Source organism: Myotis nattereri (genome assembly GCF_964212035.1).
Source record: "Myotis nattereri genome assembly, chromosome: 11".
Taxonomy (NCBI): Eukaryota; Metazoa; Chordata; class Mammalia; order Chiroptera; family Vespertilionidae; genus Myotis; species Myotis nattereri.
The window spans coordinates 58576439-58598629 of record NC_138086.1 but is presented as its reverse complement, the minus strand read 5'-3'; the positions used below and the strand labels follow the sequence as shown (position 1 = coordinate 58598629).

Genomic DNA, 22191 nt, shown 5'->3' with positions numbered 1-22191 from the left:
TTGGCCAGAATCAAACCTGGGACCCGTCAGTCCGCAGGCTGACACTCTATCCACTGAGCCAAGCCGGCTAGGGCGGGACCGTGCCATTTTTTAAAATCCCCGGCAGCATCAAGCCTAGACCTCTAGCAATATTTTTGCTCAAATATTTGTTGAATTGAATAAAAGCCCTCTGATGGAAGGAGACTTGACTTGGGATGGTGAACACACACACACAATATACAGATGATGTGTTATAGAATTGTGTACCTGAAATTTATGTAATTTTAGTAACCAATGTCACCCCAATAAATTTTTTAAAAGGGAAAAAAGAAAAGCCCTTCTAAAAAAAACCAAGAATGCCAGGAAGAAAAGGACTTCTGTGACCCAAGCAATTTCAGTCAGGGAAAGAGTTAGAGCCTCTGAAGGGAGACGGGAAAAAGAAATCTATAAAAAGAGCCTAATTAAATTACAGGCAATCAGAACAAGAAGGAAGCTTTATTTTAGATGCACTAGTTCCAGAGAAGAAGATTTAGAGATTAAATAAATTCATCGAAAGAACATGGAAGGGAGGTAAGTTGTAGGGGGTACAAGCACAATCCTTTGTGAATCTCCCCTGAATTGTATTAAACACTAGAGGCCCGATACACGAAATTCATGCAAGGGGCTTGGCCCCCGCCCTAGCTGGCTTGGCTCAGTGGATAGAGTGTCAGCCTGCGGACTGACGGGTCCCAGGTTTGATTCTGGCCAAGGGCACATGCCTGGGTTGCGGGCTCGATCCCCAAGAGGGGGTGTGCAGGAGGCAGCCGATCAATACACGAAATTCATGCAAGGGGCTTGGCTGCCCACTGCGGCTTTGTCCGGAAGGTTGTCCAGAAGGATGTCTGGTCTAATTAGCATATTACACTTTTATTATTATAGACTATTATTTCTATTCCTGCTTGTTAAACCTTTCCTTGACATCAGAAATGAGGAGCCAGCAGAGAAGGTGCTCAGAGTCGCACAGGTGGGAACTAAGTGAGGATTAGAGGTCCCTCCCAGAGGGAAGGCATCACCCACGTATGTAATTAAGCATTGCATCTGTCTGGTGTCAACAGTTTACTAAGCCCTTTCACAGGTGATGGCTGGTTTAGTGGAGATATTTGAGGAGAACAGTGTCTCCTTTTTCTTTTGTATTTAATTATATATTACATCCTTTATATTTACATTATACCCCATTGTAACATCACAAAAGTTTCTTCCTAAGCCAGTAAGCACTATTTGCATTCTTGCTTTTCTAGCTAAATATATATTTATATTCCTAACATGCTGGTAGTGAATTGTTCCAGGATATAGGGAACCACACATAACTGGAATATTCCCACATCTCCAAGGATTAGCATGTTCTCTTTAAGGCCCAAGTCCTGCCAGCACCAAGAAGCCCCCACCACTGTCCCGGCATTCCCAGCCCCTTACAAAGAGGGCATGCCTCTTTGTGACACAGGAAGGGTGGCCTGGGCTGGGAAGGTTAGGGTTACTAAAGCATCCCTTCAGATCACACCAGGGGTCTTTCCCTATAGCTACCCAAGCCCTTCACTCCCCAAGTAAACTGAGGGGGCAATCTGGTAATTCCCTGTGAACCTCAGTAGTTTTGTCCTGAAATGGTCAACGAAACTGCAATTGGCAAGATCAAAGTCTTGGTGAAGAAAGGGGGTTGACAGAAGCAGAAGGGAAATAGTAAACATAGCTCGACGTGTATCTCATCGATTCTGTGCCGCACCTCTTTTCACACTTTAGCATCTCTGAAACTGGGGTGTGTCTTACATTTGTGGTCTGCAGAGAGGCATGTCCGTTGTGGTTATTACTGCTCATACATCTGCAGCGAAACTTGCAGAACAGAATGTCACTGGCATGGAGGAAATCCCTAGACATAATAGAGGAGCATTTGATTAAGAAGTGCTGCATCATTCTGCTCTTAATAGCATAGATGGCATTGGTTGAAAATTAATGGCTCCTAGTGTAGTAGTCATCTCTTGCTGCATAACAAATAACTCCCAAAACCTAGTAGCTAGAAACAACAAACATTAGCTCACAGACTTCCTGTTGGTCAAAAATCTGGCAGTGGCTTAGCTGGGTGCTCTGGCCCCGGGTCGCTCATCAGGTTGAAGTAAAGATAGGGTCTGGGGCTGTAGTCACCTGGACGCTTGACTGGGCTAGGAGATCCACTTCAAGCCCACTTAGGCGGCAGTTGTCCAAAGGTCAGCTAGTCTCCGCAGTCGCACACTGTTGCATCCACTCCACTTGATTCTGTTCATTAGACGCCAGTCATGTGTCCACACACAGGAGGAGGGGAATCAGGCTTTCCTATCCAAGGGGGGAAGATCAAAGAATTTATGGACATAGTTTTAAAACCACCACTCGTGGGCAAAAACATGATTGAAAAGTTAGTCACTGCATGGGGCTTAATTTTACACGGTTATCTTCCTGCCGACATAATTATAGAAAGTGAGAGGAAGCAACTACAATACAAAACCAGAGTAAGTTATACATTTAATTCTGACTTTTGAACTTGTAATTAGAAATATATGATGCTTCACCAAACACACCACACACGTTTCACACATACATATACGAATCTCACAAATAAGTTAAAATAAAACATAAAGCTTCAAGACATAGTTCAGTTAGAGGTATAACCATTTACAATATTTCTGAATTGAGTTAGAATCTTTTTCCAGTGAACTTATTGTTTGCCTTGAAATTGTTTCCCTCACAGCAGTTTTCAAACTCATCAAATTGACCAAACACTTGGAGATCACGATGGCCTTTACATAGCACCGTGAATTACTGATGTATTTAATTCCAACATAAAATCATACAAGCTAGGAATGATTTTACCAGCAGAAAATAGAACTTTATTATGGCTTCTACATCTCAAAAAATAATGCCACCAATAAAATATTTATTAAACCACATTTCATAGCAGGACAATAAATAACACAATTTGAGCCAAGCCAACCTTCTAGCAAGGCATGATTCAAAGACTAATGAATGTTTGAGACAACTGCTCAAGTTTAATTTCCTCCTCTTCCCTGTAATTTGCTTTTGTGTGATCTTCGCTCCCAGTGTCTGACTTCCTGGCTCTCTGACTCTGACTTGAAACCTGCTCATCTTCATTTGGCCCAACACGATCTGAGCTTGGGCTCCTCCCTTTAACTGCATGCTTAATGCACTTCTGCCTCACAAGGCCAGCCCCAGGAGCAGGGCGAGGGGATGGCCAAGTGCCCCAGAAACCTAGGGATGCAAGGAGGCAGGGTTAGTGCAGAAAAGAGGAACAGAGTCCTTTGTGCCTAAATCTGGCACAATAGATGCTCAATAAATGTACTGATTGACTGAACAACAGGATCTCCAAAGGCAAGCGTGGAAATGAAAGGGGCAAATTGGATTAAGTACAGGATCCGAAGCCAAGGTAAGAAAGTCAAATGGACAAGAAGGCTGGAAGCGGAGAGCAGGATCTAGCCAGAGGTGCCTCTGAGTCTTGGCAGGACACTAAGCCAGTTTGGTTAATTTGTTTGTATCCTATCTTATTCCACAAAGAATCTGAAAAGCTAAGTGAAGGTAGCATAGAGCTTATAAACGTAGAACAGCCTGTTATTCTTTTCTGAACCAAGGCTAAGAGGAAGTTGCCTAGAATAAGAAAACCTTTGTACACCAAATTGGACATTTTCTTTTTTGTGACTGTAATTTGGTAGGAAGCTGAACACACAGAGGTACTTTATCCCTGTAAACTTGAGTCTGTTTATGATTTCAAATACAGAAAATCATTCTCACATACATCCACAAAGTTATTGAACCACACGTGAGCAACTTTTTCAGTAACCGGTTTACTTGGCTCACTCATTTGGTTGTTTGCTATCACTTTGAGGTAGGCAAGTTGTAGTTGGAATTAACATTTCAAAATTAGAAAATAACTAAGATTTGAAACCTCAATTTTGCTTGGCTTTAGGGAAAAATAACGATCAGTTTTGAGATAGAGCACCCCAAACTAGCTCATGGACAGGCAGATAGTTTGAGAAAAATACACAAGTTTGGATCAAGAAATCCCCACTGAAATGTCTCCCTTATTTCTTTTCATACATTGAAAAGTATTCTTGCCTTTCCCAAAGCATCTGCACTTTGGACCAGCTGGGAAATATTCCATGCCCTCCATCTTTTGGGTTAACTTATAAGTAACAATAATTCTGCTGAACATTATTGTCAGGGGCATGATAGAGTTCTCTTATTTGATCCTCTTAGCAGACCTGTGAGTTACTATCCCTATTGTGAGTAGGCCTCGGCCCCTCCAATGCAAGGACCACAGGGCCCACAGGTGCTGCTCTACCTCCACCTCTTCCCTTTCTCTTGCCCACCTCCATGTTGGTCCCTCTAGCGGTTCTCAACCTGTGGGTCGCGACCCTTTCACAGGGGTCGCCTAAATACATCCTGCATATCAGATATTTACATTACGCTTCATAACAGTAGCAACATGACAGTTATGAAGTAGCAACGAAAACGATTTTATGGTTGGGGGTCACCACAACATGAGGAACTGTATTAAAGGGCCGCAGCATTAGGAAGGTTGAGAACCACTCTAGAGTCTGTTGTGCTGCAATCATGGTCCAGCCTTGGGCTCCTCCCTTTTGCTGGATTCCTCTTCCCCCTTGGACACTGATTTGCAGTGCCTGCTCCTCACCTCAGGGTTGGCTCAGACATCACTGCAGGGAGGCTTTTCTGAGCACGCCCACCACCTTTGTCCTACCTGTGCTCCCTTTGAACTCTGAGGGCAGGGATAGGGACTTCTTATTCTTAATCTATGTCTGACACCTGGTACAAAGTACACCCTTAATATTTGCTCGAGTGGAAACCCAAACTGCCAACCGACTAGTCATTGCTATCGTTAAGTCCTGTAGCAAATCAATGTCCAGAAATAGGAGGGCTACATAAAAATGTAGTTTAATGAAGACTGTTGGTACAAGTCTTTATACAGAATTGGTCATAGACTATGGGTGCACATTTAGGCCTGTTTTTTTTTAAAGCTTTTCAGCAGCTTTAAAAACAAGATAGTTTTATTTTGAAGTTTGAACTTCTTAATCCAACTCAAATGTTATGTTGATACATATCTAAAATGTGATATATAGCATATATATTGTCTATATAAGTGTACTTAATTCTATTAAATATAGGGAACAAAAATCCCTGTTATACTTCTATTGAATAAAATTTTAAACAGTGCCATGAACAAAATTTTAAACAGTACCACCATTATGCACTGGGGAAAACACAGCTATATGCTTCCTTGAAAATAATTATTCTGGTAAAATATTTTGTTTCTATGGAACATTTCAAATATAGACTCATGTGAAAATTTTGTTTGCCACCCACCCAATTTTCCTGGCTGACTTCACTGGGGAAAGGACAATATACCGTGATTTTTTTATACATAAAAATTTGGAGTATATATTAATATTCTGAGATCTAGTAATTTCATTAATTGGAACACTTTTTACTTCCAGGAAAAATTATCCAACATTTGACAAACTATTACCTTAGACAAAAATAAAGGTTTACAAGATTGATTTTCCTCCCTCCCTCCCTTCTTTGTTAAGTTCCTTGGCACTCTCAGGTATCCAAAAATTAAATTACTTCATTGCCAACTGATACCAAGAGGAACACAGCCTAAGGCCTATACCAATTAGCAAATCTTTTAAAAAAATATATATATATGCCTTAGAAATCCTGTTACGCAATTACAAGTTAGCTGTGTGTATATCAACAGATATTACTCCTTGAGCAGTAAATACGTGATTCAGATGTTTTGAATAAAGTATTTCACGATTCTTGCATCTTAAGTTTCTCCACCCCTTTAAGAATCTGAACTTTTAAGTACAAATAACAAGCTATACTTTTTTTCTGATTTCTTAAAGTTATCTTTGTTGAAGGTAAGTTTGTCAAATGCTAGGATAATTATGAGTGGCATTCTAAACCACACCATATATTAGCGTTGCTTTTAGTACAGCTTTGACATTCCTGTCAATCGTTTTATATCAATAATCTTCTATATATATAAAAGCCCAAGCAACTGTTACTACGGGCTGACTGGTCGCTATGATGCACACTGACCACTAGGTTCCTCCCCCTCCCCCGCCAGCAGGCCCTGATCAGCCAATTGGGTCTGGGCCCTGCGGTGGGACAGGGAATCGGGTGTGGGAGGCAGCAGATGCAGGCAGCAAGGGAAGGAGGCGGTGGGGAGGCGGGGAACCTGATTGGCCCCGATTGCTGGCCAGGCCTACGGACCCCATCCATGCACGGATTTCATGCACCAGGCCTCTAGCCTATGATAAAACAAAAAGCATCACTCTCAGTTTTGTTCATGGTTATGTGGTTCTCAGAATTCCCAGAATCAAACTGGCTTTACTAAATTAAAACAGCCTGGCCAGAGTTGCTCAGTGGTTGAGCATTGACCTATGAACCAGAAGGTCATGGTTTGATTCCAATTCCCAGTCGGGGCACATGCCCAAGTTGTGGGCTCCATCCCCAGTGTGGGGTATGCAGGAGGCAGCCAAGCAATGATTCTCAACATTGATGTTTCTCTCTCCCTTACTCTCTAAAATCAATATATATATATATATATATATATATATATATATATCACAAAATGGTAAAACTTTCTAATTGCATTATCCCCCCCTTTTATAAAATATCATCCTGATGCTTCCAAATGTACATTTTTTTTCAGGTATACAACTTTAGTTTTCACACATCTTTAAAAACCTTACTGCTTTTTCACCAAAGTTGTTATAATAACATAGTTATTGTATTAGTAAGGTTCTTCATGAGATTTGCAGGACCCTCCCAGGAGGAAAAGACAACAGCCTTTGCATACAGATTTTTGTAGCATCTCTGTGGCATACCTTGCTTCTTAGTGTATCTGTGACCTTAAATTATGTTTTAATTAGTTTTCATTTTTAGCAATTCCTCCAATTTCCTAAAATTCATTGCTCAAAAGTATTTAAGTTAAAAAGTGTCCCTAAATCAAATTTTAATTCCCATAGATGTCTACAGCAATGGTTACAAATTAGCATGAAATCTGAACTGGTGTTCTCTGGCAGTCTGCTCAGAGAAATGGGGACCAGATCTTAACATCAGGAATTATGAAGAGTTGCCAATACATTTTCTAGTGAGAAGCATTTTCTTTCCAGTGTTCACTGTGATAAGAAGGTTGATAGTTCAAAGAATTTATTGCTGCTTTACAGTATACATTATTAAATGAAGAAACATGTTAAACTCAAGGGAATTTTTATAGGTTACTTGCAATTGTTATTGCAGGCAACAACTTGTACATGATTTTATTTCCAAATCCACAAAAAACAAAATTTATACAAATCAGCACTGTAAAAATGTCAATTACAGCCCCAGAGGCTTTGCTGGCAGAATAATTGTCTAAATCCTAGGATATGGGAAACAGGATTTTTTTCTGAAGTCATCTTTTTTTTTTTTCCATTTTCTTTTTTTACAAAAAAAATTTACAAGTGAAATGTTACTACAAAACTTTTTATAAGGAATTTTTGCAAAACATTTACATTTTACCATCAACTATTTGTTTTAAAATCATTATGTAGATTTAATACCCTATGCTGCACATCAATTTATGTGGGATGACAACTTAGTGACATGCATAAAAAAAAAAACACCACAAGGCATTAAAATGAAGACTTAAATACAAATATTGTTGCAATAAAACAGTTATAAAATTGAAAAATAGGACCTAAACATCATGCTTATCTAAGTTTGACAAATTAACTTTTTCTCCTAGATTACACACTTTTATTACTGCTCTCATGAGAGTGTGATAAATAATGACTTAACATCAAGTTCTAATGTAATCAGCAACACATACACAAACCTAACCAAAGAAAGTATATTGTAAGAAAAAACTATTCTAACACTGGAGTTCTACCATGATAAATACATAGTTTTGCACTGATAATTACAATAAAGAAAAGTATTATAACAGTGGCAAAGGGAATGAACAGTGAAATGTCATTAAACAAGACTCTACTGCACATCTGTGCCCTATTACTTATAACAGCTATATCCCACTGAGTCAAATAAAGGACACTGAAATTTACGATTCTTATAAGAGAAAAGTGGATTCAGAATGGTATGCAGAAAAGACTGTCAGAATATTTCTAATTTCAGTGGTGAAATGTGCACCTGCTAACACAAATTAATATATTTTATATGCTATAAAGCTATCCAGACTCAGTTTGTTAAATTTATAATAGGCCTCATTGTTGATTAAAAAATAACTTCCATTTCTGAAGAGCATACATAGGTATGTATTAAAACTGGTTCATGGAATAATGGTGCAGAGAGCTCATACTTGGTATTATCAACAAAAAGTGTCACTCTGAGAAAACATGATTCAAACATTAAGAAAGTTTCTTTGCATAAAAAAAATTATAGCACTGATTGTGTAGCATAATGATAAAATATATATTTGATGTTTCAGCTCCTATATAATAAAATTAAAATTAACACTACCAAATGCTCCTCTGTACCAAACGAAACAAACTGATTCTGATGTTTTAAAGCCAGATACATCAGCTGTTTAAGAGTACATTAAATAAAATATACAAAACAATTTACAAAATCCAACTAAAATTTAAAGACTTTGTTACAAGTCTACAAAAGCTTTAAGAAACTTGAAATTTATAACCACAGTGTAAAATTTTTTCCTTTAATCTCAAAGCTTTTTTATACAAACTGAAAGCACAAAAGACCTTCAGTTTTATATAACGCTACAAAGGGCTGGCCTAAAGTGTACATAGTGTAAACAGTGATCATTACAGTATTTCTCCTTCATCAAAAATACAAGAAATATCACAATTTTGGAAGAGAATTTACATGAGTAGTACTTTTCCTGAAATAATAGGGGACGCACAAGAAAACATGTACCTATATTCAAACAGTCCCTAAACTGATGATGTTAGTAAACCAAGCAGGTAAAAACTTCAGTTTTCAAACGGTCAATTCCAATTCCATTATGATTCTGTGTAAATACATTTTTAAAATAGCAAATATCTTACTAATATTTAGGCTATTGATATAATCCAAATATTTTTCATATGAAACTTTTGGCCATCTTTCCTATAAAACCCTTGCATAAACAACAAAATACATTTTTTCTTTAGTCATTTACTTAACTAAAAATGGTTCCAATTTTTAAAAAATAATTTTTGCTTCATAGTATCACACCTGTTACATTTTGTTAGGCTGCCTTTTTAGGGACAATTCAGTTACTGACATAACATAAAAACATTACTGTGTTATAAATTCTTAATCAGCCTTCTAACACAGTAGTATATATAAAATAGGATTGGCAAATTTTTAGTAGAGAGGAAAACGGAAATTATAATGTAATTACAAGATAATTTTCTGCTGGACTTAAAAAAATTTTTTTTTGATAACTCTTTCTTTGGCTACCAAGTCAAAGCATAAAGAATTTTGCACACTGTCAACATAACTCATATTTACAGAATATGAAACTACAGACTGACTTATACTCTATGCAAATATTTCCTATATAAACATTTAAAATGAATTTTGTGGTACAACCCAGGGTTAGGAATATAATCAATCCTAACTTCAAAACCTTATATATCATTGTCTCATTTTTCTGAAGCCATTATGAGTTTTGTTTCAATCATTTGTCACCCCCAGTATTTTCCTAAGGTTTTAATCTAAAGTTTAACCTATAGTTTAGCTCTAAGTTCCTCTTGTATCTCCAAATGGAGAAAGTAATTAAACTTCACTGATTGTCTGCATACACACTACTATAATGTAGTGGTAATAAAGATCTGAGATGCATCTCAGATTACTTTTTTGGAACTTTTCTAATTCAACTGTTGAAGAATTTCTAACATTTAGAAAAGACGGCCAAAACTATTTTCAGTTGATTTTCCAAAAAATCAAACTAAGAAAATAAAGTATTGTCCCTACCGTCAGTTAACTATCTTGTTTTCTGTGCTATAGAAAAAAGAAAAAAAAGGATCCATATAAAGTATTAGTGACTGAAAAGTATTTCAAGGAAAACAAATCCAATTAAGGTCCAGCCTGCAAACTAGAAAGGTCTGTCTTTCTAAACATGTTAACACATGATGTTAAAAGAGGGGAAGATTCAGTTTAAACAATATGTGACACATTTCCAAATAACTAAAACTTATAGTGTGAAGGAAATACTTTTCTGTTTCCAGTACATCCATTTGATTTTTGTATTTTTAAAATTCAACACTTCACATGTTGACCCCAAATCTTGGAATACTTAAAGAAGCCAAGAATAAAAACATGATTTCCTACTCTGTAATCCACTTGACCAGCCCATTTCCAGATTTTCAAAGGTGTGTAAACTTAAGTGCAGCACGAGAGGTCTCTGTTATAAATAACTTTTCAGAATTCTTCCATGTTGGCCGAAACATTGGGAGTTGCTGGGTTTGAATCTTGAGAAATGGCTGCAACTGTGACAATTCTTGGGGAGCCAAGCACCTCTGTAACAGATGAGTCCAGTTCTCCCGAGGTAACAATGGCAAGAGCTGTCCCACCACCTTTCTTATTCTGATGCGTTTTGACATGTTTGGAGAGGTGATCACTCCGCATAAATCTTTTAGAACATTCTGGGCATTCAAATCTCTTTTCACCTAAACAAACAAACAAACAAACAAAAAAGCAAATAAATAGTAATTCATTTTATTCAAATAAAATTATAATGTTAAATAATTTCTCTTCTGATCACACTACACTGTGTTTAACTTTTGACTAGTTGCAAAATACTTTATTTTTATTTTAAAAGTAGAGGCCTGGTGCACAAAATTCATGCAGGGGGTGTGTGTCCTTCAGCCCGAACTGCATCCTCTTACAATCCGGGACCACTGGTTCCAAACTACTCACCTGCCTGATCACCCCTAACACCTCTGCCTGCCTGACTGATCGCCCCTAACCGCCTCTGCCTGCCTCCCTCATCACCCCTAACCACTCGCCAGCCTGCCTGATGCCCCTAACTGCTTCTGCCTGCCTGCCTCATCGCCCCTAACCACTTGCCTGCCTGCCTGATCGCCCTGGTCTCTGGTCATTCTGGCCGTTCCACCTTTTCAGTCGCTGGGCTTTTATATAGGATATAATCAAACAAGCAATGCAACACAATACAGAAAAAACAGCATGTGACTGGGAATAAGAGACACAAGTTAAAGTACTAGTTTTGCTAAGAACTGGAAGAAAAAGCTGAAGCAAATAAAATAACCACTCTGGGCTTCAGTTGCCCCATCTATGAAACAAGAGGGTTTCTAACAGATGATCTCAAAAATCTTTTCCAGGTATCATAATATATAGTGTTCAAGGCATGTCTACTCTTCCTTAAAAATTACTGTCTGGGTTTTGGTTATAATGCCAAAAAGCATGAAAATACCTTAGAACTACTTCAAATAAAATCACTTAATAATTTAATGGTGTATTGAGTTTCCTCACAAGGCAAAAACGAGAGTTAGGCAAATACTCAATTTAAACTAACAGAGTTTTTAAGTTTCCAAAGAATCAGACTGTCAGATTCTGGTACACAAAGTGATCCTTAAATATGTTCTCTTTAACATATAAGGCAGTTCTATTGAAACTATTCACATCTATATTCTGTAATAAAAACTAACTTGCCCTGGCCAGTGTTCTCAATGGTTAGAGTGTCAGACCACAGGTTTGATTCCCAGTCAAGGGCACCTACCTGCATTGCAGGTTTAATCCCAAACCCTGGTCAGGCAGGGCACATGAGGGAGGCAACCAATCGATGTCTCTCTCTCACATCAATATTTCTCTCTCCTTCCACTCTATCTTAACTCAATGGAAAAATATCCTCAGGTCAGGATTAACAAAACCCCTCTCCTCTACACACAAAAACACAACTAAATGTTACCAAAAGAAAAAACCTATTTCAATTTTATGTATAATAGATGAGGCACATAAAAAATTGATTAATTGGTATACTGTAATGTCCATGATGGATCAACTACTATCTTCTGTCCTTCCTTCTAAAATTGTTACTTAAGGGCCCTAGCTGGTTTTGCTCAGTGGATAGAGCATCGGCCTGTTGACTGAAGGGTACTGGGGTTTGATTCCGGTCAAGGGCACATGCCTGGGCTTGCAGGCTTGATCCCCAGTAGGGGGCATGCAGGAAGCTGCCAATCAATGATTCTCTCTTATTGATGTTTCTATCTCTCCCTCTCCCTTCCTCTTTCTGAAATCAATAAAAATATACATACATATATATATGTGTGTGTGTGTATATATATATATACATATATATATGTGTATATATACATATATATACACACATACATTAAAAAAATTGTTACTTAAGGGAATGGAAGTTTTCTCAGTCTGACAGTGGAACTTTGATAATAAAGTTCAGTTCAGCTGACTCCTTTTCTTGGCCCTACTTTTGACTAACCAATAGAAAATCTATAGGTTCATGTCAAATATTTTTCCCTCTTCTTTATAAGTTTGCTTTTTTAAAAAATTGCTTTTGTAGTATCTCATTAAACTTTTCTTTCTCTTTCAGTCTTGAAAAATTAAATAAAAGGATAAATAAATGGTTTACACAAAATTCTCAAAGAGATTAAAAATAAAAGCGGTTAAGCTTTAGGGTAAAGTCACTTGCACTGACAAATGCTGACACCTAGGCAAGGATGAAAAACAAGTAAATGAGGATTTAATTTTAGGATCAATTCTGAACTCCTTTTACCTTTCAAGTTTCTCATTTGCTTTCAAAAGAAAAATCCTGTGTACAATTCTTAAAGCTGAAAATAAATCTTAAAGATATTGTTTTACATTTTCATTTTATTGATTTGTAAGTTAAGGCTCCAGAAATTAATTTTCATGGGAATCATACAATTTATTAAAAACAGAGCAGGATTCAAGGCACCCAATTTCTAGTTTGAGTTTTCTGTGCTACATGACCAGAGTGCAACTAGAGACTGCTGTTCTTTTATAGCAACAATGGCCAAGCATAATCAGAAAAATCAGATGGCACGATATCATTCAGTAAGCACTAAATCAACTGGGTGATCAATCAAACACAGTGGCTGTTTAATAAATATTTGTTATCTGTGATGCTCATGAATTCAGTCATTTTTCAATGAATATTTGTAAAACACTTGTGATGTGCCAGGCACTGATGATACAAAAATGAACAAGTGAAAATCTCTGACTTTAAGAAGCTTTCGTGACCTTGAGATAGTCATTTGAAACCATGTGGAGCTACGGTTAAGCTTCAATTAAGACAGAAATCCCCACCTACTCCATGGCAAACTGTAAGGTAAATGGGAAATTATGGTGACATGGTTTGTATGGGCACTTTCAGGGCTGTCCATTCCTAAGTGGTGTGGGTGTTCAACTAATTTCAAGTAATGAAAATCTGACCAGAATCTCAAAATAAGTAAACTATGTTGTACAATTAAACTATCACTAAAGAAATGACATTTTAGTTAATTATCCTTTTCCACACCAGTGTTTTTTCTATGGTGTCAGACAATTTCTAAATTTCCTACCCTTAGCAAACATTATCTTAAGGAGGTACAGAGTTCTTGTACTAATTACATATACTGCAATATCTTTTAAATTATTCTTAGTAGGTTAATATTTTTGGTAATTAATATAATTACTTATCAAAACTATTGATATTAGTTTACTTATGGTAGGTAGAATGGCCACCCAAATATGTCCTAGAACTTGTGAGTATATTTTATTATATGGCAACTAAAGTTACAGAGGTTAACAGGGAAAGATTATTCTCAAATACCTAAGTGGGCCCATCCTAATCACATGGCTCTTAAAAGCCAAGAGACCTTTCTTTAGCTGGAGTCAGAGAGATTGTAGCACGAGAAATCAGACAGATTAGGAGCTGAGAGGAACTGGACCTGCTGTTGGTGAAGGGGGGGGGGGGCATATGAAAAGTATAAGAAGGAATGTTAGCAGCCTCCAGAGCAAACCCACCAGCCCCCGCTGACAGCCAGCAACGAAACAGGGACCCCCCCATCCTACAATAACAAAAGCTGAATTTGCCTGACAGTGTGAATGATTTTGGAAACAAATTCTTCCCCTGAGCCTTCTTTAAGGAACACATCCCAGCTGACACCTTGATTTTGACTTTGTGAGATGCTAGCTAAGTAGACACAGGCAGAACTTACTCGAACTTCGGACATAAAGAAACTGATACAATAAATGTGTGTAGTTTTAGGTTATTAAATTTGTATTTTGTTATGGCAACAGGAAACTAATAGTTATATAAAATGTAACTTTAAAAAATTAAATTTTAGCTGATATTTAGTTCAAGATCTGTGGAATATCTTCATTACAAGAACACAAAGCATGTCAAGGACAAATTCAAAATTTTGTTTCTCTAAGAGAGCGGTTTGCAACTGGTATTTCATGGCACACTATTTTGATCTCTTTTTCCTTAGATTGTTTTTTTTTTTTTTAAAAAAAGACAATAGTCAACACAATAGCCATCCAGCATGAGGAAATCCAATTTATACCTTTCTTTTTGTCAGATTGGCAGATATTTCTTGGTGTGCTGCATAATTTTAGTAATTAGTTATCTGTGCCGTGAGATGAAAAAGGTTGAAAAATCCTTCTCTAAGAAAATCTCAAAAACATAATCCAAACAATTTTGGTTTAATAAACTGACTTCAGAAAACACAATTGCTTCTTTGCCTAGATTACTAAGAGAATGCCATGCTGTATTACATGATCATTAAAATATAGTAGAGTCTTTTACGATAATTTAAGTAGAAAATTCATATTTAGAAACATTACATCAGTGGTCGGCAAACTGCGGCTCGCGAGCCACATGCGGCTCTTTGGCCCCTTGAGTGTGGCCACGAAGTTTCAATTGCACTGTGTGCGCGCGCCCGCACGTGGTATTCTGCGGAAGAGCCACACTCAGGGGGCCGCAGTTTGCCGACCACTGCATTACATGACTTCTTAACATGATATTCTTAACAGTAATTTTTCTCAGAAAACACTTGGTTAGTTTCCTAATGGAATTGTAGATTTGAGGGATGAATGAAATAAATCAGATCTTTTAAGCCAGCGGTTCTCAACCCGTGGGTCGCGACCCCTTTGGCAGTCGAACAACCCTTTCACAGGGGTTGCCTAAGACCATCCTGCATATCAGATATTTACATGACGATTCGTAACAGTAGCAACGTTACAGTTATGAAGTAGCAACGGAAATAATTTTATGGTTGGGTCACAACATGAGGAACTGTATTTAAAGGGCCAGAAGGTTGAGAACCACTGTGTAAGCCTTATTTATTGGAAGTTAACCATTAAGCGACAACGATAGCTGTCACAGTTCTGCCTATAACCTGGTTTTTAAAATGTTACCCTCAAGCCTAAGCTAATACAATGTATAAAACATTTTATGAATTATTAATGTTATTTCTAAATTTGTCATTCAATAACATACTTCCATATTTATATATTAAAATTAATTTCATTGGCAAACTAGGGAACTGTATTCGTTTTCTGGGGCTTCTGTAAAAAAATACCACAAACTGGGTGGCTTAAAACAAGAGATATTTATTCTCTCACAGTTCTCTCTTTTGGAGGCAGATGTCCAAAATCAAGGTATCAGTAGGGCAGTGTTCCCACCAGAGGCTCTAGAGAAGCATCCTTTGCTTGCCTCATCCTAGCCTTCTGGTAACGTCTGGCAATCCTTGGCACTCATTGGCTTGAAGCTGCATCTCTCCAATTTCCTCTGTCCTCACACAGCCTTTTCCTGTATTTCTCTGTCTTCTCCCCTTTTTATATGGTCATCAGTCATTGGCTTGAAGGCGCATTAGGTCCTAAAATCTAGGCATAGTATCACTTCATCTTTCCAAATATAGCCACATTCAGATACCAGGGTTAGGCCTTTTACAGAAATCATTTTTTTTTATTTGTTCTAAGAAACCATTATTCAAACTAAGAGACTTGTAGTCTCTGGATTTCTCCAACCCTCCCCTCCAATATCCTCAACCCACCAATCCCTACTGAATACTCTTACCTACCCAGCCTAGAATATCTAAACGCATCTTTTCATGAGTACACTCTCCTCTATGATTACCTGTGGGTAAAAGTAAATTAAAAGGGAAAGGGATGATCATTTGAGTGAAGTCATGAGGCTTAAATTTTCTTGGAAGTGAATGACTAAGAGTAAGATGAGGCTGAGTGGAAGTTACAAAGGAAATAAAGACTTAAGAAGTTTTAGGTAATTACTAAAGCTGACAAAAAAGAATAAGATTAATAGACTGTTCTGAGAGACTGGTTGAGATATAAGTCCATGAATTTATAGGAACATTAGTTTGCATAGTAATTTTTTTATTTCCTCCTTCAGCAATGATCTAGCCAAATATAGAAGCCCTTTTGTCATTTCATTATAAATGTGTTTTTTAACTCCTAGAGTGCCGGGGAGCACGATCACGCTCCTCCTGTCATTCGCCAAAAGTGCTGGGAGCGCTATCACGCTCCTCCTGCAGTGTCACTATTAGATGCTAGTAGTTCACTTTTTATTGAAAGATGGCACCTAAGTGCAGATTTCCTAAACTGCTGTAAAATCAGCAAAAATGCCTTGGCAATTTTAGCATAGTTCCTAGGATATTGGTTGGCACTCAAAGGGTTAAAAAGCTATCTTATCTATAGATAGTTAAAAGCTAATAGTTTTAACTATCATCTGTAAGTAGATGACCACATCAAGATCCAGACTTCTCAACTCAATTGTGAACCATAGGCATCATTCAATATGCCATCAACAGAACTTACCAACTCTTTCTAACCCATAAAATTCTTCAGAAATAAAGAAGGGAAACAAAATCCAAAGGCATGAAAGAGGTAATGCCAATAAAGATGGTGACCTCCAAAAATTCACTCCTCTATGAAAATAATCAGAAAACTAAGCAAAAACTATCAAAACCAACCCTTTCTGACTCTGGAAATTAAATAAGGTTTGCAATAATTCAGGGAGTGTTTTTTAAAGAAAAATGGCTGAATCTTGCTTGACTAGAACAGAAAGCTTTGTGGTGTTTTAATTTGCTTAATTCCTTTTTCTACTTCCCAGCAGCCTGGTAGCCACCAGAGAGAACAGAACAAACAGAGTTCCTTCAAATTCTCATTCCCAAAGAATGATCATTATTTGATCTGTCTGGTGGTTCTTTGGAAGACCCCATGTAAAAGACTTGCATTTAACTTACTTGGAGGTAGCCCAATGTGGAAAGTCTTATTCAGGGTGGAGACAGTCATGTGTTTGTTTAAACCAGTTACAGGTAAATGTTTTAACTTCATGATGACAGAGGCAATGAATAATATTTAGGACACGCAATAAATAAACTAAACAAAAAGCTTAAAAGCAAAAGCTGGGAGATAAGGAATTCATAGGAGTATTGAAAAGTACTGACATACTCCCTGGAATCTAGACGGCTACATACATGCTTAGGGCAGTAAAGGCCCAAAATAGCCAAACTCTCACCTGTGCCTAACCTTTGAGGCTCTGCATAAGTAGAAAGTGAACTCTAAAGCAGAGTTGTCAATTGTCTGGCTGAGTGTTGAATGGTGCCCCAACATTCACACAGAGCCCCTCAGCAACGAGAATATTTATTGGTCTCAGGTATTTAAAGAAAAAATATTTGAAGGAATGATACTTAAGAACTTCTGAAATTTGATGAAAAACACTACCCTACACATCCAAGAAGTTCAATCAACTCCAAGCAGATTAAATGCAAAGAGATTCACAGTGGGACACATAATAATAAAAATGTTTAAAGTAAAAAACAAAGAGAGAATCTAGAGAGATTCTCTAGAGAAGTGACATCACCTACAAGGGATTATGGATAACAGTAACTGCTGAATTTTCATCATAGATCATGGAAGCCAGAAACCAGTGGGATAATATATTCAAAGAGATTGAAGAAACAACCTGTCACCTAAGAATTCTATATACAGCAAAACTATTTTTCAGAAATAAGAAATTAAGATATTCCCAGTTTAATAAAAACAAAAATATTTCCCTCAGCAGATTGCATCTATAAGAAATACCAGGCTGAAATGAAAAGGTGATGGTAACTTAAATCCATATGAAGAAATAAAGAATACCAGGTAAGGCAGTATATAAATATGAAAGTCAGTATAAATGCATTTCTGATTTATAACTCATTTGGTCTATCTGGTTTGAAACACAATTGCACAAAGCAATAATTTTAAACCTATGTTGATGGGTACACAATGTACAAAGATGTAACTGGTGAAAGTAACAGCAGATAGAAAGGCAGAGCTATATAAGAAAAAAATTTGTGTATACTATTGAAATAAAATTGGTATTAATCCAAACAAGATTGTTATAAAGTGTAAATTATAACCCCAAAGCAGGCAACCACTAAGAAAATAACTAAAGGTGGAGCTATTATTCTGGATAATTGAGTCAATTCTCTGGATGGGAAGAAAACAAAAACTAATAAAAAAAATCACCAATAATCTTAATTCAACTCTCTTTTCATCTACTTAGATACCGAAAAACAAAAAAGGGCCACAAAAACCTGGAATTCATCTTGTAAAATAAAATATAAGCTAATGAAGTAAATTCCAGATCATGTAATTATGCTGATGGAGTGGACGAAAGGTAAAAATATGAGTTAAAAAATTTTAAACATCTTTCATATAACTGCTAAAGTGAATTCTACTTAATTTCCATTATTTCCAATATGATAGCTAATTATCACTAAAATTTTCATGTAAGCACTGAAAAAATAAGTGGAATATACAAGTCCAAAAAGAAACCAACTAACCTGTATGGGTTCTTCTATGTCTCTGAAGCTCATCACTCCTTGTGAATCTTTTACCACAAAACATCCAGTTGCACACAAAAGGCCTTTCTCCAGTATGCCAGCGAAGATGTGCTCGTAAGTGAGATGTTTTGCCATAAACTTTTCCACATCCTTCAATATGACAGATGTGCTGTTTCTTTTTTCCGGGTTCATTACTGCCTCTAACAGAAACAAAAACCAAACATAATTACAATCCCAAATACCAAGCTTATAATTATGGAAAAGTAAAAGGGAATCAAAGTAATTAAATGATGCTCTTCTGCTCTAGCCTGTTTGGCTCAGCAGACAGAGCATCAGCTTGTGGACTGAAGGGTCCCAGATTCAGTTCTGATCAAGGGCACGTAACTCGGTTGCAGGCTCTATCCCCAGGGAATTCCCTTCTTCCCCCCAATCCCAACTTCTGAGACTGCCTTGGATAGGGCAAGTTGAAAACACTGGGGTTTAGATCGTCCTTGACCCAACTCACCTGTAGTTCATAAATCAGAGGTCCCAGGCCATGAGAGGCAAGCCAAGAAAACCTGAGTTACTGATGCCCCGCTGCCAACAAGCACTCAGCTCTTAGAGCAGTGATGGCGAACCTTTTGAGCTCAGTGTGTCAGCATTTTGAAAAACCCTAAGTTAACTCTGGTGCCGTGTCACATATAGAAATTTTTTGATATTTGCAACCATAGTAAAACAAAGACTTATATTTTTGATATTTATTGTATATACTTAAATGCCATTTAACAAAGAAAAATCAACCAAAAAGGTGAGTTCGCATGTCACCTCTGACACGCGTGTCATAGGTTCGCCATCACTGTCCTAGAGCAAGGATGCCACTGAGAGAAAGGTGACTCCAGTTCTGGGAGAGTCTCTGGGGACCCAGACTCATACGGGAAGAAACTGAACTGTGTGGTAGCAGGCAGAACTCAAGGGGGGCTTTCTCTCAGAGGGGCTTGCAGCGATTTCCCCAGGGCCACTGAGACGCCAGGCCTCTTAGGGTAGGACTGGGGAGCAGCCATAGCTGTTTGCTCCGCTCTGCTGATTCCCCGAGACCCTGCCCTACCCAAGCTGTTCGCAGAGGCTTTTGCATATGAAAGGCCTGGCCCTGTGCAATCTAAAATTACCTAACAAACTGCAGCTGGGTCAGAGAGACCCAGATAATCCAAAAGAAGGCCCAAGGTCCCACAGCAGACTGCACTGCTTTACAGCTGGGCCTCATCTGGGCACCTCCAAATCCCAAACAAAGAAGAGGAATCTGCAGATCTCTCCATACCTCCTGCTGGGTAGCCTCAGGCAGAGGCTAAATTAGCACCTCCTTAGAGATCCAAGAGCCAGTGTACCCAGTGGTCAGAGTGGGGTCATCCAGATTACAACTCCTCAGATCCATAAGGGACACACTCAGGGGGCAGACTCAGTGAGCACCAAAGCCCCACTGAAACAAGTCTTGCCCCATAAGGGTGTCTCCAGCACCGAAGTTCTCCCACCATAGAAACAGCTGAATCTCACAGCCAATTGGCCTGGAGGTCAATTCCTCCCAGTGATACCAACTACAATCAAGGCTTAACTATAACAAGACTGTGCACACAGCCCACAAAGGGGTGCTTCAAGAGTGTCCACCTCAGGTAACTGGGGAGGCTGAGCCACTGGGTCCTAGAGGACACCTAGTATAGAAAACCACTCTATCAACACAGGGAAGCATAAAAAATGTGAAGACAAAGAAACAGGACACAAATGACAGAAATGGAGGAAAGCAAACTACTGGATATAGAGTTCAAAACCACGGTTTTAAGGTTTTTCAAGAATTTTCTAGAAACAGCCGATAAATTTAGTGAGACCCTCAATAGTCTAGTGAGACCCTCGAGGATATGAAAAAGGACCAACTAGAAATTAAGCATACACCGACTGAAATAAAGAATAATATACAGAGATCCAACAGCAGACTAGAGGATCGCAAGAATCAAGTCAAAGATTTGAAGTATGAAGAAGTAAAAAACACCCAACTGGAAAAGCAAAAAGAAAAAAGAATCCAAAAATATGAAGATAGTGTAAGGAGCCTCTGGGACAACTTCAAGCGCACCAACATCTGAATTATAGGGGTGCCAGAAGAAGAGAGAAAGCAAGATATTGAAAACCTATTTGAAGAAATAATGACAGAAAACTTCCTCTACCTGGTGAAAGAAATAGATTTACAAGTCCAGGAAGCACAGAGAACCCCAAACAAAAGGAATCCAAAGAGGACCACACACACCAAGACACATCATAATTAAAATGCCAAGGACAAAAGACAAAGAGAGAATCTTAAAAGTAGCAAGAGAAAAAGAGTCAGTTACCTACAAGGGAGTACCCATACGACTGTCAGCTGACTTCTCAACAGAAACTTTGCAGGCCAGAGGGAGTGGCAATAAATATTCAAAGTGATGAATACCAAGAGCCTACAACCAAGATTACTTTACCCAGCAAACCTATCATTCAGAATTGAAGGTCAGATAAAGAGTTTCACAGACAAGAAAAAGCTAAAGGAGTTCATCACCACCAAACCAGTATTATATGAAATGCTGAAAGGTATTCTTTAAGAAGAGGAAGAAGAAGAAAAAGGTAAAGATACAAAGTATGAACAACAAATACACATCTATCAACAAGTGAATCTGAAAATCAAATGAATAATCTGATGAACAGAATGAATTGGTGACTATAATAGAATCAGGGGCATAGAAAGGGAGTGGACTCACTATTCTTGGGGGGGAAAGTGGTGAGGGGGATGCGGAAGAGACTGGACAAAAATTGTGCACCTATGGATGAGGATAGTGGGTGGGGAGTGAGGGAGGAGGTTGGGGTGGGAGCTGGGTGGAGGGGAGTTATGGGGGGAAAAAAGAGGAACAAATGTAATAATCTGAACAATAAAGATTTAATTAATAAAAAAAAACTGGAGATAAAGGAACACTTAGCAACTCATTCTATGAAAGCAAAACCAATCATTATAAGAAAACTACAGACCTATAGACCAATAACTCTTATGGACATAGATGCAAAAATCAACAAAATACTAGCAAACCAAATCCAGTAACATATAATAAAAACAATTATAAAACATGAGCGAGCTGGATTTAATCCTATGAATGTAAAAGTACTTTAACATCCAACAATCAATTACTGTAATATATCATATTGATAAAATAAAAGACAGAAACAACATGATCAGCTCAGTAGATACAGAAAAGCAATGGACAAAATCCAACACCCTTTCAAGATTAAAAAACAACAACCCACTCAATATAGTAGGAATAGAGCATGCTTTCTTAAGTTAAAGACACACATG

At 37.8% G+C, this 22191-nt stretch overlaps 1 protein-coding gene across 1 annotated transcript in view; it reads right to left on the bottom strand.

Moving 5' to 3' along the window:
- Nucleotides 1-9459: 9459 nt before the first annotated feature.
- The window catches only part of SP4 (Sp4 transcription factor), a 50703-nt gene continuing 37971 nt past the window's right edge, over nucleotides 9460-22191 (bottom strand). Inside the window, exons 5-6 of the mRNA XM_081102416.1 lie at nucleotides 18855-19054; nucleotides 9460-10691 (exon numbers count right to left, since the gene is read on the bottom strand). Of these exons, the coding sequence (XP_080958542.1) occupies nucleotides 10444-10691; nucleotides 18855-19054 (448 nt within the window). The 3' untranslated portion in view covers nucleotides 9460-10443. The remainder of the gene's footprint in view (nucleotides 10692-18854; nucleotides 19055-22191) is intronic.